At 35.9% G+C, this 19,083-nt stretch overlaps 1 protein-coding gene across 4 annotated transcripts in view; it reads left to right on the forward strand.

Annotated features, from left to right (window-relative positions):
* The window catches only part of KAT6B (lysine acetyltransferase 6B), a 190,195-nt gene that overhangs the window by 129,282 nt on the left and 41,830 nt on the right, over nt 1-19,083 (forward strand). For 2 of the 4 annotated variants that reach the window (XM_081267040.1, XM_081267039.1), the window contains exons 5-11: nt 2,802-2,917; nt 3,201-3,282; nt 5,696-5,828; nt 8,507-9,438; nt 10,437-10,558; nt 12,635-12,750; nt 16,002-16,143. In XM_081267040.1, the coding sequence (XP_081123166.1) occupies nt 2,802-2,917; nt 3,201-3,282; nt 5,696-5,828; nt 8,507-9,438; nt 10,437-10,558; nt 12,635-12,750; nt 16,002-16,143 (1,643 nt within the window). The remainder of the gene's footprint in view (nt 1-2,801; nt 2,918-3,200; nt 3,283-5,695; nt 5,829-8,506; nt 9,439-10,436; nt 10,559-12,634; nt 12,751-16,001; nt 16,144-19,083) is intronic. The other 2 variants (XM_081267041.1, XM_081267042.1) reach the window with 2 other exon arrangements.

Below are 19,083 nucleotides of genomic sequence, written 5' to 3' on the forward strand. Positions count from 1 at the left end.
TTGTCTGCAAAGCCTTCCATGACAGGTGGAGTCCCTCTCACGCTTTGAACCTCTCCTCCTCCTTTTTTATCTTGTCTGTCTAACCCAGCCAGTAAAGGTTCTCTGCTTGTGTTTTTGTGATTAGTTAGATATTCTGGGATAATTTCCCCATCTCACATTCTGTACCCGTAGTCACACCCTTTGCCATGAAAGGTAATATATTTACATGTTATGGACATAGATATCTTTCACACCTCTTTTTCTATCTACTACAGAGCATGTGTTTTTTTTCTTCCACAGTACTTTCTCCAAAAATTATTCCTACTGGTTTATGGTTCCATTGGTACTTGATTAATTTTAAACAGTAGTTCTTTGGTTTTGCTAGATAAAACTATTGTTAAGCTCTGAACACTTAATGTGTTTGTATAAGAATGAATGAATGAATGAATGAATGAATACTTATTGTGATTGTCAATTTGATAAATTGCAAACCACAGTAGTAAAACTAACTTCAGAAAGACAAACTACCATGAATTGTGTCATTAGAGAGAATAAGAATTTTTGAGAAAATTATCAAGTTTATGGAATGGCTAAATAGGAAGTAAGGAATTACATTATCAACAGTATCATTTCCCTTTATCCTACTACTATAGATTATATAATATATCAAACTCAGTTATAGTCTTTTGTGTTATTTTGAAGTTGACTGTGAGAAAATCAAATGGAAGTGTTTCTTCATCCCTCAGCATTTTACAAAATCATAGAAATTTAGAGCTGGAAGGGATCTATGGCTAATTCTCTTGAGCTAAATAAGACTGTAGCCTAAAGGAAAGATAAGCTGAAGATTTTAGAATTTTATATGGTAGCTTAACTAGTAGTAGCTTGAGACATAATATCACTTGAAGTGACAGAAAGCATTAAGAAGGAGACTATTTCTTTCTCTTGATTGAAAGTGAAATCCAGGAATTTTCAAAATGTATAATTATTAAAAAGACTGTTTCATAGGATATCTGTGGTAATAAATAGTAAGCTATAATATGATGTGAATTACCTTAGTTACTGAATATTAAGCTACAAAGTACAAAAGCAGACTTTAATGTAGAGAAAAATTCAGTGCATGAAATTGAGGTCATATGTGCTAGTGATGTATGACTTACAGGAAGTAATAAAAAATGGGGGAAAAGAATAAATGTTATATGTTTAAGCTGATGGGACCCATATTAAGGGTGGAATTTAAATTGCTGTTTTTTAAAAGTAGAATTTTCAGTCCCCTTTCTATGTAAGGGGGCAGAGAGATCCTGATCAAAGTAGACCTCTTCCCCTCCCCCTCTTAAACTTGAGAAGCAGGCCGTCTTTGTTTGCCATTCTTAAGCAAAGAGAGATGATTGATAACATTTTTATATATTTAAACCTTTAAATCTTTTTCTTCCATTCATTTGAATTAGAGAAGCCCTTGTAAAAGAATGTCAGAGGTTAAATACATCTGCCTAGGTGTCTCTCCTGCCTGAGGTCCTAATCCTCTGACAGCATTTTATTTTTTCAACATCTTAAATACAGATGTTTGAACTTTTTTTTTCAATTTGGAAATTGTGTGCTTTTATTAACAGTATTGATGGTTGATTTTGAATGTTTTTACTTCAAAAAGCCAAATCTCCTGGTGGGTAGAATTTTATGAAGCACCTGTTAAGTTTTAAGGAGAAGGACCTTTTTGGAAGCAACCCAAACTACATATTTAAACATTGAGGCTGCCAAAGTCAGGAAATTATAAAACAGGTTTGAAATTACAGAATCTGCTTTTTTTTTTTTTTTAATATTACCCCCTCAGATTTCTTTTTCAACTTGGTTGTGAGTTCTTTTCACATGGGATTTACTAATGTTCTTACCATTTAAAGACCAGATTCAAAAACTTAACATTAACCTTGGAGATCTCCTTTGGGTTATGTGATAAAAGACCCTCTGATTTTAACCTAGGCTCACACTCCCTGTACCATGGGGAGTTGTCTCTCGTGGGAGCCAGGCTAGTTCCTTTGCTTGGTTGCCCTTTGTGGAGCCAGCAGTAAGACTTGGTGTGTGTGGTGCTGCTAAGAAAAAAGTTCTCAGAATGGGGTGGAAAAGCTCAGTGCTCAGAAAAATGGTAGACATCTCCTGAGGATATCCTTCTTGGCTTGTTTCTTTTGACCTGAATCTGTCGTTTTTTTGACTCTCAAATTCACCCTGTCTGCTCCTCCTTTCAGAATTCAAACTCCGTGATCCAGGGGCAACATGGCTTTGGCATATTCTTGGTCTGGCCCAGCAATGGATGTTCTTTGTACACTTTTGTGTGGCATTTTAAAATTTTAATTATATTTCATTGAGCACTCCCAGCTTTTTTTTTAAGTTTAAATCTGTTATTTTAAGTTGTATGATCCCATCACACAGAGAGAACAGTTGTTTGAACTTAATTGCCCTCTCCCAGTGCAACAATCCAGGAGCTATGGATAGGTAGTACTTGATGAAGGTGGTGTTCAAGAGATTTCACAGAAAAACAGAACACTGGCTGAGTTCTTCTTGTCCTCAAGTTCTCAAAAGCTTTGTGGTTGGAATTGGTAAAATTTCCAAATTTCTCTTAGAGGAAGCAATTGTATGGTCATTCTGTTACATTCTGTTATGTATTGTGAAAGAAGGCAAAGAAAATCTATAATTTGAATTCTCTGACCTTTTTTAATTTTAAATTCCTAAGGTTCATTGGTTGGCCAGCAACTGTGTATTAAATTCAAGGAATGGGAGTTTAAAAAATTCCAAGGCACCATTCCCATAAAGCAATTTGCTTTTTATTCTTATAGGACATCCATCCTGTTTGAAATTTTGTCCTGAATTAACAACAAATGTAAAGGCCTTAAGGTGGCAATGCATCGAATGCAAGACATGCAGTGCATGTAGAATCCAAGGCAAAAATGCAGTAAGTATGATTCTCAGTAGTCCATCTCCAGGTAAATTAATTTTTAGTGTTAAGGTTTCTCTCTCTCTCTCTTTCTCTCCTCTCTTCTCTCTCTCTGTCTCTCTCTTAAAAATAGAATGTTGCTATCTTTTTAAAATTTTTTTAAATATTTGTGAGTGAAACCACAAGTGGGAAGTTGGTGCTCCTTCATTATATTTTATTATTATTAATCTGGCAACATAAGAATTTTTGGCATTTTACAGTTGGTTTCAGTCTCAATTAGCTCTAATATGTTATATTACAGGATAATATGCTTTTTTGTGACTCCTGTGATAGAGGATTCCATATGGAGTGCTGTGACCCACCACTTTCCAGAATGCCAAAAGGTGAACTTTTAAACAATGTTAAAAATGTATTTTATTATATACTTGTCCTGATGTCTGGCACTTTAGAAGTATACAGGTTCCTTAAGCATTTTTCTACCCCCCCCCCATCCTCCAGATGCTTATAGATTGTGAATAGAAACATATAAAAGCATTTTATTAGGGGGTAATTTATATAAAAAAAATAAAAGATTCCTGTTCAGACCTAGGAATGAATAAAAGGCCACCTCTTTCCCCAAACCACTTCTCCATTAGAATGAATTTGGATTGTGTAGGTCAAAAGTTCAGGACACGCTCTATATTATTCAGTATAATATTTACAGGTAAGAAATCTTGTGTTTTCAAAATTCCTGATGATAAAGATGACTTCAGTGTCTCACAACAGGAAGCCATCATCATTTTCATGTCTAGTTGTTGATATTTTTAATGTGAGCATTTGAATGATCTTGTGTCTGACAAAATGTGGGTTTTCTTCTTTGTTTATTGTGTAAGTCAACCTAGCTGAGCTTCCCCTCATTCTGTGTTGCAGTATATTAAACATTTAAAAATGCCTTTGCCTTTTTATTACAAAATGTATACATTTACATCACAGATGATATAGAAAACACAGACAGAAAAGAAGTAGAAAGAAAAATCAACTGTAAATTCCTTCTCTGATTCCATACACCCTTTAAAAAGAAATAGAGCATTCTACGTGTGTTTTGGTACCTTATTTTTCCCTCTCTCAGTAATAGATTATAAGCATTCCCACATCATTAAATGTTCTCTTAAACATATTTTTTGATGAATTATATGAACTGTGTAGTATAGAGCAGGGAGTACAAACCTGGTGACTGTGGACCACAGATATGCTTTGTTGGCGCAATATTTTAAAATTTGTGAATTTGAGTTTTATAGGTGGGATATGTATTGCATTATTTTGCCACAATCTCATTACTCCCTATTGTCTTATGCTCTCTCAGTTTGTATACAACTGAGAGACTTCCTTGAAAGTATTTGATTTTGGGTCCTCTTGTATAAATGAGGCATAATTTATTATTTAGACAATCCTCTATGATAGATATTTTAAATGTTGCCAGTTTTTTCCTAAACTAAATTCCTAGGGTAGTAATTTTATACAAAGGCTACATACATAAAAGGCTATATCATTTTTCACACTAATCACCATTATATGAGAATCCCTGCTTCCCTGTATTATGACCAACACTCACCACTACAGCATTGAGTCTAAAAACACTTTAAAAAATTTTTTTAACATTTCTATTTTTTAACCTATTTGATAATAAAATAATGATGTATGATATTTTTTCTTTTGGTACTTGAAGGGCTTTTTTGTTTGATTATTGGTTGGTTGTATATCTTCATTTGTAAAGTACTTATTTTTATCCTTTAATATTTTTCTATCGTGTCCCTTACCTTTTCTTTCAGATTTACAGAAGCTTTTTTTTTTTTAATGTAGTCAAATTCATGAGACTTTTTATTTATGGCTTCAGTTTTAAATGTCAGTCATGTTTGGTATATATAAAAAAATTCACATATTTTTCCAAGTACTTATAACATTTTTTTTACATTATAATATTCATCCGTCTAGAATTTATTTTTATAAGGGATTGGAAATAATTATTTTCCTTCCAGATAATTTATTGAATCATTTCATCCTTTCCCTACTATATGAAATGTGACCTTTCTGATATGCTAAACATATCTATAGGAGTCAGTTCTAGTCTTTTTAGTTCCTATATCCATTGACCTATATCCCTATGCTAAATGTATAATTTTAATTTTTTTCAATATTTTATTTTTTAGTTGTACACAATAGCTTTGTTTTATTTATTTATTTTTATATGGTGCCTGAGGATCGAACCCAGGGCCTTGCACATGCTAGGCAAGTGCTCTACTGCTGAATCACAACCCCAGCCCATATAATTTTAATAATTATTAGCTTCATTGTACTTAAAATTGTAAGCACTTAAATTTTTTTAATTTAAAAATTCTATATTATACTGGTCATCATTTTTAGTTTTAGAAATATCCAGAAAGAGATGATAAAAAAATTTTTTTCTAGTCATTTTCAAAAACTGGTTGACTTGAAAATGTCTATCTTCAAATGAAAAGAAATATAATAACTGAAATGGGTTAGTTTTCATGTGTGTTTATGTGATGGTGAGAAGCTTAGTGACATGTTGGGAACAGCTTTAGGGAAGGGTTCTGGGATAGGGCAGCCTCTCCTCTCAGCACCTTGACTCCTGGGAAGCTGACCTTCATTGATAGCTGCCTGAGGAGAATGACCCACTTTCTGGAGTAAAGTTCTACATGCAGGCCTCCTTGGACAGCTTATTACAGCTGCAGTTTATATTTAATATCTTCTTCTAAGATGAAACATTAAAATATTTTTCTCATATATATATTAATTCAGGGATGTGGATTTGCCAAGTCTGCAGACCAAAGAAAAAGGGAAGAAAACTACTTCATGAGAAAGCCGCACAAATAAAACGACGATATGCAAAACCCATTGGACGACCGAAAAATAAATTAAAGCAACGATTGTTGTAGGTTGAGATCTTATCAAAAGAAATCTTTTATGTTGTGCTTTAAAATGTAGGTGATCGTATCCCCCTTAAATTCACTAGACTTTTTTAGCATCATTTTTCCAAACTTAAGGGATGAGGAATATTTCTCCTTTACATCAGCTTTGGAAATTTTTTGAAATAACATTTTTTAATTACAATTGGCATTTTGGGGTCTTCTGTTGGTAGTAACCTTGATATTAAGTGACATTTTTCAAGTAGTAGGATGAAAGCAGAATATAAGATTTGGAAATAGTCATTCAGCCTTCTTTATTACTGGCTGAGTACTAAAAGAGTTTAATTATATAAATATTTTCATGATAATTTTAAAACAAAAAAGAAATTTGTCCATGCCTATGGTAAATCTCTTTTGTCACTCCAGATAACATTTTGGAAAAATGCCTTGCTCTTCTGATGCTAATTTATAATATTATAACTTTTGAATGTCGATTTTCCAAAATGGGAACTTCTGAGATGCGCAATGACTGTTTGTCACCAAAGGGTTAGACAAGGGCATTTAGTAAGGGCACATGTGTGAGGACATACAGATAATACATTTTTAGCAGCAGATCTACTGATAGTCCTACTTCCACCATCCTGTTGCCATGTAATTTCCATTAAAGCCCAGTAGAATATTTAGCAAGTGTTAGTTGGAAAAATTAAGACAGGAAGTGAAAGGAATATATTTCTAACCTTTATGAAGTATAGATTTGACTTTCAGTATTAAATATTTACAAATGAAATCAGTAAACTTGTGTATCTAGCAGTTCTGCTAATAGACTTTCACCATACCATCTCTTCAGGCTTAGTGAAAGGGTCATTGTCATTTAGAGTGCTACTTGCTTATTTACTATTTTTCCCCTAACTTTACCTAAAGTAGTTCACTATATTACCTACACTGAAAAGAGTAGTATCTTTTTTCACTTTCTCTCACAAAAGAAATACATGAAAAAAATGCAAGGTTATTTCAAGAGTTTTCTATGAAACTTAATAAAACCATTTTACTGCTAGACATTTTTAAATAGAGGGTTTTTGTTGTTGTTGTTGACTTCTAACGGCAAACATTAAAACATATTTGTGAATAAAATCTTTTATATTAGTATTATTTGAAGTAGAAATTATGTTTTTGCATTCATCATGGGTAAGCATTGTTCTTGAAATGGGACTATATCCTCAGGGCCCAATTTTAAAAACCAAATTAGGATATAAACTTTCTAAACAAAAGACACAGCTGAAAATTGCATCTGGCACCAATCCTAACTTTTTGTTTGTCTAAAATTGTCCTTTGAGCTCAGGAATTTTTAAGACAGTCTAGGGAGTTTTCCTTTTTACATGCTTTATAAGCATATTATCCTTTTTGGACAATCGATTCCAGATACAGTCCAAATACTGCATTCTGATGTGAAACATTTTAGCCTGGATGAGTTGTTTGTTGGTAACCCTTGCTGTGTCTACTAGAGATTTTCAGTGTTCACTGGATTTGGCTAAGCTAATGACATCAGGCAAAGTTCCTGGCAGTTGAACCACCTCAGATGAGCCTGGTAGATATTGGTTCATTCAATATTTGTGTATAAGATGACCTATTTATAATAACATAAAAGATATGCAGTTTAATATCATATCATGTTTCAGGCTTCCATTTCTCCATTATTAGCCTTCAGCCAAATTAATACTTTTGAAAGTGCATTCCTGCGTCCTGGCATTGTCATAATACACATGCAAGTGTTTCTATTCTATAAAACTCCGCTAGTTTCCCAACCCTGGCCTGAGATGAAAGCAGTCAGCTGCTGTTCACATTGGTGGCTGTGCTAGTGGAATGGCCTCCCATGGCAGTACAGGCAGAGCCCAGCATCACCTGAAGTGAGATATCAGTCAGAACCAGGGGGCAAAGATTCTGATGCCAAGTGTCTGATAATGACCATGGTAAATGTGCTGCTTCTCCACCAGACTTTCCATGTCATGTCTGACCCGCTGTAGCTTTTCTTTAATCATTTCTTCAGTTTTTTGCTATTGTTGTCCTTTTTTCAGCAATATTTTATGCTGTAATTAGTTGTCTTCTCTCCTATGAGAGTATTATTGGCTATTTTATCATCCTAAGCATAAACTGCTGAGAGGAAGAGGATATCTTTTTCTGTGTTTTTTTTTCCATAGTATAAACTTACAGACGTACACAAATTCTACTTATACAAATTTCCAATTGAATTAAAATTGCTTTTAACTAGAGATGATAAGCTTATTCTTTTGCTTCTAGGTAACACATATGACTTGCTTCCTCTAATACTTTTTAAAAAAGACATTTCAGGAAATCATAATTACTTGTGACAACACAAGGGATAACTTGTTTTTATTTAATTATAATGAAAGCATTGAGTGTTCCTTAGTCTCTCCAAAATTTTCCTTCTTTATATTGCCTTTGGGTCCACCTGGATTTTTCCAGTACCTGTTAGATGGGCCCTGGGAGAATCATGATATGCAAATGTAGTTGCTGTTAGTTTTTTTAGCAAGAGAAACATCTAGGTGGTGGCACACACACAAAAACAGTGCTCAGGGTTGCAATTCAGTTTCTTAAGATTAAGCGCATTGAATATGCTATAAATTTGTTTTTAGATACCTTTATAATTCTATTAAATGCTGATACTATTCTCTAAATTTTTGCCTAGGTCTGTAACCAGTGATGAAGGATCCATGAATGCATTCACAGGAAGGGGGTCACCTGGTAGGGGTCAAAAGACTAAAGTCTGTACCACACCTTCATCTGGTCATGCTGCATCTGGGAAGGACTCAAGCAGCAGATTGGCTGTTACAGACCCCACTCGGCCTGGTGCCACCACCAAAATCACCACCACCTCCACCTACATTTCTGCCTCTACACTTAAAGTTAACAAGAAAACCAAAGGGCTCATTGATGGCCTTACTAAGTTTTTTACACCATCACCTGATGGTCGCAGATCACGAGGTGAAATAATAGACTTTTCAAAGCACTACCGTCCAAGGAAAAAGGTCTCTCAGAAACAGTCATGCACTTCTCATGTGTTGGCTACAGGTACCACACAAAAGCTAAAACCTCCACCTTCTTCACTTCCACCCCCAACCCCCATCTCTGGTCAGAGCCCCAGTTCACAAAAGTCCAGCACTTCCACTTCTTCTACCTCTCCCCAGAGTTCTTCCAGCCAGTCCAGTGTGCCCTCCTTTAGCAGTCTTACTAATAACAGCCAGCTGAAGGCACTCTTTGATGGACTTTCTCATATCTATACCACTCAGGGACAGTCTCGAAAAAAGGGACACCCAAGTTATGCACCACCCAAACGTATGCGTCGTAAAACTGAATTATCTTCCACAGCAAAATCTAAAGCCCATTTCTTTGGAAAAAGAGATATTAGAAGTAGGTTTATTTCTCACTCCTCCTCCTCTAGCTGGGGGATGGCTAGAGGACGTATTTTTAAAGCAATTGCTCACTTCAAGCGAACAACTTTTCTTAAAAAGCACAGGATGCTAGGCAGATTAAAATATAAAGTGACCCCTCAGATGGGGACCCCCTCACCAGGGAAGGGGAGCTTGGCAGACGGAAGGATTAAACCTGATCAGGATGATGGTAAGCAAAAGGTCAAAGCTCCAACCAAACCTGCGCCCCGTCCCTTTCTCCCCAACCCCCCAAGAAATAAATAAATAAATTCCTATTTGTCACATAGGTCTTAGCTATTTCTCTTGTTCTCACTTCACTTTCATACAGAAGCAGTGAAACTTTGACCTTTTTCTAATGCTGACTAAACCTCCAAAATGTTGTTTTTCCAACTAATACTCTCCCACCTTTTATTATTTATTTCCATTCGTAGTGACACTAGGACCCCCAGATGCCTTCATAGCGTGCTTATGGCTTTGTAGTCCCGCATGAGTAGCCACTGTCATGCTTCTGCCATGTTCTCTCCCATGCCGCCTCTTCAGCCACAGTGCCATTTGGTCGTGTGCTGTCAGTGCTTCCAACGGGGTATTTTAGCTCTTCATTTCCCTTTGCTCCATTGCTCTCTCATGACAAAGTTCATCCTGCTTCCGTCTCAGCAAAGCCTGATCTGTGATTTGTGAAGTGTGCATTTGGATTTGAGTGTGTCTGTGTGTGTATCCACCTTAGGAAGGAACCTGATTTCATAATTTCATTGGACAAATTGGCCCATTACATTTGCTACCCTTTATACCACAAAAAAAGCAAAGATATGTCATTTGGACAAAGTGGTAGATTTTATGATCTCAAAACTGATATGGGAATGCTGTAACTAGACATTGATCTGACTTCTAATCTAGGTTGAAAAATATGATTTTGCTTTGTATTGCTCTTTCCCTCATGTTTATTAAAGTTCTAAAAAGATGACAGTGATTTTTTTTTTTTTAATTGGGTGTAGTAGGGAAAGGATACTGCGTGCGGGATCTGTGAGCAGTGCTTAGATGTAGCAGCTTAAAACACTATAAAAAGAAAGAAAGAAAAAAAGGAGAGATCCCTATTTGCCCACTATGCTAATTTGGTACCATTTGGTAATATGTGGCGGTTTCTTGTGATTCAAGTCAGTGAATACACTTTCTGCTGGTTTTAAACAACAGATACTGAAATAAAAATAAGCATCAAGCAAGAAAGTACAGATGTAAATGTGATTGGAAACAAGGATGTCGTTACTGAAGAGGATTTGGATGTTTTTAAGCAGGCCCAGGAACTTTCTTGGGAGGTAAGGCCAGGATACCAAATTAGAGTGATAAAAGTAACATGCGGCATGCGGCTGCTAACTATTATTATGAGATGACTGTGTTGATTTTACAGAGCACCCACATCAGTATCCTTTGTGGTCTATAACTGTTAAACCCATTTTTGTTGACTGTACATATAAAAGCAATGATTTTTTTTTTTTTTTTTTAGAATTTTCTACACATTTAACGTAAAAAAAGACTCAACTTGTCTCACAAAATAGATAAGGCAAATTTTGGAAAAGTTTTTCTAGATGTAAATAGATTTCTAATTATTTTTGCCTGAACTTAGGAAACAACAATTTAAAATTGTTACTGAAAAGAACATTACATTTCAGTTTACCGATGCTTTTTCCGACACAGATGGCCAGCCATATGAAAAATGTCTCATATTTTTAACTCTTTGGCATCAATGAAAGCAATATTATGTTTCATGATCAGTTCAAGTCATTTTTATTTTTACTAACATTTCTACTTAAAATGTTAACTATTTAAGTTGTCAAACATTGAAAGGTAAGACTATTGCACTTCTCAAAGCCAAATTTGTTAATTTGTCAATTTTTTGTCAGCAGACTACATTCAGTTTCTATAGACATTTTAGGGTAGAATTCCCCCCACACACACACACACACATTTCTCTTTTTTGTGAGGATAGTATCTTCTGTAGGCTTTTAAACTTTATTTTTAGTAGTGACCGATGGGGCTAAAATTTTTTGATAGCTTTTACCTGAGGAACTATTAGCTATTTGCATTCCTCATTCTGCCCGTAACTAGATGTATTGGTTGTCTTTTGGCTAAAATAATACCAAATTTCCCTCATATGGGTTTTGATTTAATGATAAAACCATTTGAAGTCCTTAAATATTACCCCTCCCCTTTTTTCTTAAAACTGCCTTATGGCATTCATGTATAAATGAACCAAGAATAGGCCATTATCTGAAAGATACTGCTAAATCTAAAGCTCTTTCATTACAACATGGTAAAACTGGCTTTTTTGTTGAAGAAATATTTCTTGTTCTCTGGTAGGCACTGTACAAGAACCTGGAACTACCACAGAGAATCAAGCCAGCAACATTCTTAACCTTGTGTAGCTTACTACATGAGCATAAGGGAAATAAGAAGGGACACACTCCGCTGCACATGTCACCATTGATTATTTAATTGTAGTAGAGGAACAGGGAACTGTATAAGTGTATAAGAATAGCTGCATAGGGCTGGGGATGTGGCTCAAGCAGTAGCGCGCTCGCCTGGCATGTGTGCGGCCCGGGTTCGATCCTCAGCACCATATACCAACAAAGATGTTGTGTCCGCCCAGAACTTAAAAAAAAATAAATAAATATTTAAAAAAAAATTCTCTCTCTCTCTCTCTCTCTCTCTCTCTCCTCGCTCTCTTAAAAAAAAAAAGAATAGCTGCATAATCTTGTAATGTAGTTTTAATGCATTGCAACAGATTGTTGAATCCAGTTCTATAGACATTCTGTATATTTACATCATACTTATTTCCTAGCTTTGTCATATTGTAATCCTTAGAATACTACACAGTTTATCTTTGAATCTTATACAAAGGTGATTCTTATATCATGAGGGCCTATAGAGTGTTTTGTTTTTTTTTTTTTTTTTTTTTGAGAGAGAAAGAGAGGGAGGAGAGAAAGAATTTTAATATTTATTTTTTAGTTTTCGGCGGACACAACATCTTTGTTGGTATGTGGTGCTGAGGATCCAACCCGGGCCACACGCGTGCCAGGCTAGCACGCTACCACTTGAGCCACATCTCCAGCCCCTATAGAGTGTTTTTTAACAACATGAATTACCATTCTGGTCTCAATAGGTTTATTTATTTTTTAAAATATTTTTAGTTGTAGATGGACACATTACTTTTGTTTGTTTAATTTTTTTATGTGGTGCTGGGGATCTTGCATGCAGGGCAAGCGCTCTACCATTGAGCCACAACCTAGCCCTTAATAGGTTTTGATAGGTTCTAATGATAAAACCAAAATATAAGTGAAGTATTTTCTTAGTATTTGTATTTTTATCATCTTTTTATTCTTTCTTTCTGTCAGAAAATAGAGTGTGAAAGTGGGGTGGAAGACTGTGGCCGGTACCCTTCCGTAATAGAATTTGGGAAATATGAAATCCAAACCTGGTACTCTTCGCCTTACCCACAGGAATATGCAAGGTAATGGAATAAGCCTAGAAGTCTATTTATTTGAGAAAGGAAAACTCTCAGTGCTAAAGCAGGAATGAAGGGATTTCAGGAACTACTTCCTAAATGATTTCATTTGCCAATATCTTTTTGTAGTTTCTTATTGTATGTAAATACCTTAAACTCTTTAATTATACAAGCATTAAAATTTGGCCTAATTAGCCATTTTAAAGTATTTGATAGAGTTTCTTCTCTACTTCCCTTTTTCATTTTTCTATTTAGGGCTATGATTTTTTATTTTATTTTTTTTTTTTTGCAGCGCTAGGGATTGAACCAAGGACCTTGTGCATGTGAGGAAAGCACTCTACCGACTGAGTTACATCCCCGTCCCTATTTTTTTTTAAACATTTTAGATGGACACAATACCTTTATTTTATTTATTTGTAAGTGATTCTAAGGATCGAACCAGTGCCTCATGTGTGAGAAGTCTTTACCACTGAGTCACAACCCCATCCCTAGGGCTATGATTTTTATTTCTGATTTCTGACTTTTTTTTTTTTTTAAGCTGTACTGAGGATTGAACTCAGGGCCTTGCACATTCTAGGCAAACTCTCTATCAGTAAACTATCAGTAGCCCTTTTTGAAAATTTCTTTATTTTGAGACAGAATCTTACTAATTTCCCAGAGTCGCCTTGAACTTGCAATTCTCTTGATTCAGCCTTCCACGTGGCTGGGATTACAGGCGTGCACCACTGCACCCAGCTTGGTTTCTGTCATTTTATTTTCAAGTATTTTATCGAAATTTAACAAAAGAATTAAAGAAGTGGGAAAGTGTGGGAGTGGGTAGCCTTAAGAGACCCTTCCCCACATCTTTGAGAGCTATTTGTGAGTTAATTATTAAAAATGAAGAGAAAATGATGATATGAAAGTTTTCATTTGTATTTAGCTAAGATTAAGATATGAAATTGTCTTGGGTTGATGTACCTCAAGTGGGTATGATATGTATAGAATTCTTAAGATGTGCATCAGGGTATGCTTTATTAGTACATTCTCAAATGTTTTAGTTTGTAAGTCTTGGATAGCCTGCTTTTCTTCTAGAATAGAATGTTACTATTTTCTTTATGAATCATGAAGTCTGGCCAATCCTGAAGATGGGAAGGGAGTTCTAGTGGCAAACTGAAGTGTCACGAGTTTTGTTTGTCTTCTCATCTTTACCACTTGTCTGTGTGTTTTATATTTTTTTTTCTTCCTTTATTGTGGGGGGACAAACACAGAGACTCATGCATACTAGCAAGTTCTCTACAACTAAGCTATATCCCCCAATTCTTGAACTTTTTTTTTTTTTAATTATTTGTTTATTTTTATGTGGTGCTGAGGATCAAACCCAGGGCCTCACCCTTGCTAGTAAGCGCTCTACTACTGAGTCACAACCCCAGCCCCTCTTGAACATTTTTTATATACCTGTTTTAATTTGTGTGGGTACATAAGCTATCTGACAGCTTTCAATAAAATATGAAAATACATGCAAGATTTGACATTATCTGTATCTGTATATCTCTTCTCAAAACATTTCTCCCCATTCATAAATTCCAAAGACCTTGCATGTTCTTCTGAACATTTTCTTGTAAATCCTAGCAATAGTCTATAAGCATGGAAAAAGTACAAATAAAAAGTGTTCTTAATTTTTAAGGTGGAAAAAACAGTCAGTAGGGCCAAGAAAACTGTTACTCAAAGAGATAGTGGAATTGGTTGAAAACAGATCATGTCTTTTGACTTTCAGTCCTATATTTACTGCTTTCGACCTCAAATGTGATTTTAAGTTTAATTACCTCATCCAGAAGTGAAAATGAAAACAACTAATTTCTAGGAGTTCTCTGTCTCATAAGGACACAGATCATTTTTAAAAATTGTAAATTCACTTCTAAGTAAAAGGTTATTACTTAGAGCACTAACAATAGATACTTGGAAATATGACATTGTATTCTCCTCCTCCTCCTCCTCTCCCCCTCTCCTCCTCTCCCCCCCTCCTCCTCTCCCCCCCCTCTCCCCCCTCCTCCTCTCCCCCCTCTCTCCCCCCTCCTCCTCTCCCTGCCCCCCCAGGGGCACTCAACCACTGAGCCACACCCTCAGCTCTATTTTATATTTTATTTAGACACAAGGTCTTCAGTTGCTTAGTGCCTCACTTTTGCTGAGGCTGTCTTTGAACTCATGATTGTCCTGCCTTAGCCTTCTGAGCCTCTGGGATTACAGGCATGTGCCATCACACCAAATTTTGTAAAATATGCATGGCCACCTTACGGGATGGCATCTTCGGTATTGATTTGCAGTCTGGGAGAGACTGAGAATTTAACCAGCAAAAGGGGCACTTTACCACTGAACTACACCCCAGTCCCTTTTAAATTTTTTTCTTAAATTTTGAGATACCATCCCACTAAGTTGTTTGTCGGGCATCACTAAATGGCTCTTACTGGCTTTTTTTTTTTTTAGTTGTTGATGGACATAATGCCTTTAATTAGTTAATTAAATTGCTTATTTACTTATTTATTTTGAGGTAGCAGGGATTGAATTCAGGGGCACTCGACCACTGAGCCAGATCACCAGCCCAAATTTGTATTTTATTAGAGAAAGGGTCTCACTGAGTTGCTTAGCACCTCACCATTGCTGAGCTTGGCTTTGAACTCATGATCCTCCTGTCTCAGGCTCCTGAGCTTCTGGGATTACAGGCGTGCTTCACTGTGCCCAGCTATTTATTTTTATATGGTACTTAGGATTGAACCCAGTGCCTAACATGTGCTAGCCAAGTGCTCTGTCACTGAACTACAACCCAGGCCCCCCAAGCTTGGCTTTGAACTAGCAATCCTTCTGCCTCAGCCTTCCAAGTTTTTATTGATTACTAGGCATGCACTACCACACCGAGCTCAGTGTTGATTTTAGAGTGGTGGTCCCAGGTTTGAAACTTTTCTTTCAATGGAATGTTGAACCCAGGGGCACTTAATTACTGACTCATATCCCCAGCCTTCCCTGGAATGTTTTTAAGGAAACAAATGATTTATTCACAAAGTAAAGACAGCATGTATTATGAATTATATTGAAAGGTCGAATGTGTTATGTATTATATTGTATGGTTGTTTTTACATTCTCTTTATGATTGCCTTTCTTTTTTCTTGACTATTTCAAATAATTCTATGACCTTTTTAGGACAGAGAAAAACCAAACAATATTTACTTTCCTTTCTTGAACTATATAATCAATCTGATAGATTCTTTCATTTTTAAAATTTACAGATTACCAAAGCTTTACCTGTGTGAATTCTGTCTTAAATATATGAAAAGTAAAAATATTTTGCTAAGACACTCCAAGAAATGTGGATGGTTTCATCCTCCAGCAAATGAAATTTACCGAAGGAAAGACCTTTCAGTATTTGAGGTAAGCATGTGTAAATATAAAGCACAGCCCTTGGAAATCTAGTATTACTAATTGTTGATTATGTATTTGTGATCAGTGTCTGGAAAGGCAAAGTATATTTAATTTTGGCACTGAAATCAGACTGCTCTTTTAAGTATCCCCATGTTTTAGAATGTTTAAGTAACCATATTAAGCAGCCTTTTAGATGGTTGAAGAATCCATACATACCACATTAACTTTTTTGTCTTCCCTGAACCACGTCTACACCAGATATATTTGAAGTGAAGTTATGATTTTCTCAGCTCTTTGTAAATTCCATTTTCTTTGTTGGAGAAATTAGCTTTGTTCAACAGCTCCAGCCAATGTCTGGCAGGTGCTCACTCTTCCAGGGAATTGAGCAGCTGTATATATCTCCTCAATACACACCCACCTGTGTTTCCATCCAGTTCTTGGCAGGATGGATAATCCTTTTGGTGAGATCCTAGCAGATGTTGGGACTCACCCCCATCTGGGTGGATGGCCACCCCTGGAGAACTCTACTGTTCACAGGAACCCTTTGTGGCCATATGTCTGTCATGGTGGGTTTTTTAGAAGACATTTGTGTGTTTTCAAAATTGATTTAATGGCCTGGGGTTGTGGCTCAATGGTAGAGCGCTTCCCTAGCACGCATGAGGCACTGGGTTCAATCCCTGGCACCATATAAAATGAAATGAAATAAAAGTATTGTGTCTATCTACAACTAAAAAAAAATTAAGAATTGAATTAGTAGCAGGTCTTTGCCTCTATATAGTTTCATTGTTTAATTGTATTTTTATTTTCAGTTTCAAGGCTCTAGTTTTGCTGAGTTATTTGTTCCCTGAAGGCCTTATGCCTGTCTTTTATATTTTTGTCTATGTCTATGTTTCTGTCGGGTTATTGGCTTCTGCTTTCTCTTTTCTCTCTACTCCAGTTGCATACTTTTTAAAAATTTTCTTCTCCATTATCCATCTCGTTGTGCTGTTTTCCTTCCTGAACAAGCTTTCCTTATACAGCAGACAGTTTTACTTTGATTATAACATGTAGAAATACAGTTTTTACTTTGGAATTGTTCAGGCTGAAGTGTACTGTTTTGCCCCACAGTTCTTTTTTCTCTGCCCTATAGTACTGCCATCATGGTTAGTAAGAGAAGATCATGGATTTCTCACATGGAGGCTCTTTCTCTCAGATAAGGTTTGGGCCCACTAGTTTTTACCAAGAATAATCAGATAACACAGGATCCTCCATCTGTGGCTGGTGATTTTTTTAAACCTCTTTCTTGTAGTTCTATCAGGGTGTTTTGGCAAAATTGAAGAATGAAGGTTATCGTTGCTGAGTAGTTTTGAGGATACATTAGTTCTTATTAAAGGGTAGGCACTATTAACATTTCAAGCTGGATAGGTTTGTTTTTTGTTTTGTTTTTGGTGCTGGGCGTTAAACCTAGGACCTTGTGCATGCAACATGCAAGCAAGCAGTCTACCAACTGAGATACATCCCCAGCCCTGGATAGTTCATTTTTTTAGGGGTGTGCTATATATTATGTGGGATTTTTGGCAACATTGCTATTCTCTACCCACTAGGTGCCAGTGGTACCACTCCTCCCACTCTTGTGACAACCAAAAATGTTTCCAGACATAGCCAAATGTCCCATGGGAGTATAGCATTTCCCCCGGTGAGAACCAGTGGCTAAAGAGAAGCTAAGTACATATTGTGTGACCTTCTTGTTGTTAATGTTAGGATGCTACCCAGCCACCCCAACCATGGAGCTGTTTTCAATTCTGGGCTTAACTAGTGTGAACTTGGCTATTGGCTCCATCCTGGATGCTTTGGGTCCTTTCTTCTAACCAAAATAAAATGAAAATCACTGGTTTGTTGTTTCCCAAAGGACAAAACACATTGTTGGCCTTAAGTAATTATTAAATAAACCAGCATGAGTCAGCCTGTGGGGTTTAAGTTCTCAAAAATCCAGGGAGTCTTCTCAACGGCAAGATAATTGGTCTTGTTAGGCAGGTGAGAATGATGTGCTCTTCCAGGGCACACACTTTGAACCATATAGAGGTGAATGGGAAATATCAGAGGCAAGTTTGTAAAATTTATTCATACAAATATATAGTTGGAATTGATAAGTACTAAGGTTGCTATTCTAAAACCTGAGTTAATATTTCAAGTATAACATTTAGAAACCATTTAGCCATTTTCTAAGTAACTTGTAAAATAAATGAAGAATAATCACAGATTACTGTTTTCCTGTCTATCTTTCCCTTTTTCACATCTGATCAGAATTTTCAGCATTGTCATTTCTATTTCTGGTTCACAGATACATACATCTTCATCTTTCCATTTTGTGGTATGCTATATTTCTGAAGGATTATACTCCCAAATACATAAAAATTTCCTTTAATTAAAGAAAGAATTGTTTCCTCTGTAACTGTTGCCGGTATTTGATTATGTTGCTATGTGTGGGACCTAGGTTTCATCCATGGGAAATAGTTATATGAAGTCTAAAAATAATTTTTGCAATATGAGAACCTGTATGGTTCACAGGAGACTTGAGAACGGTCAAGTTCATTGTTAAAGAGCTCTGGTTAGCAAATATCCATTTCCCCTAAGAAAAGTGCTAGGAAATCTGCTGTGCTTTCTGTTTTCAACGAGTAACTACATTTGATCAAAGAAATTGGCATCTGTGCCTAGCTTCTTGTCTATAGCCATCAGTATCACAGCTTGATTCTTTTATTTTGAAGAGAAGTAGACTGTAATCATGGTACTTATTGTAGGTTGAAATTCATCTCACTTTCTCTGTAAGTATTCCCAGCATAGAAATTTTATCTTTTCCAATTATATTTAAAATGATACTTGGGATAAAACCAAAATGGACCTGTTTTGCTAATCCACACTTCTTAAGAATCAGAAGAATACCATTCATTTATTTTATTTTTATTTGAAGTC

This window comes from Spermophilus citellus (assembly GCF_964194105.1).
Source record: "Spermophilus citellus genome assembly, chromosome: 15".
Lineage (NCBI taxonomy): Eukaryota > Metazoa > Chordata > Mammalia > Rodentia > Sciuridae > Spermophilus > Spermophilus citellus.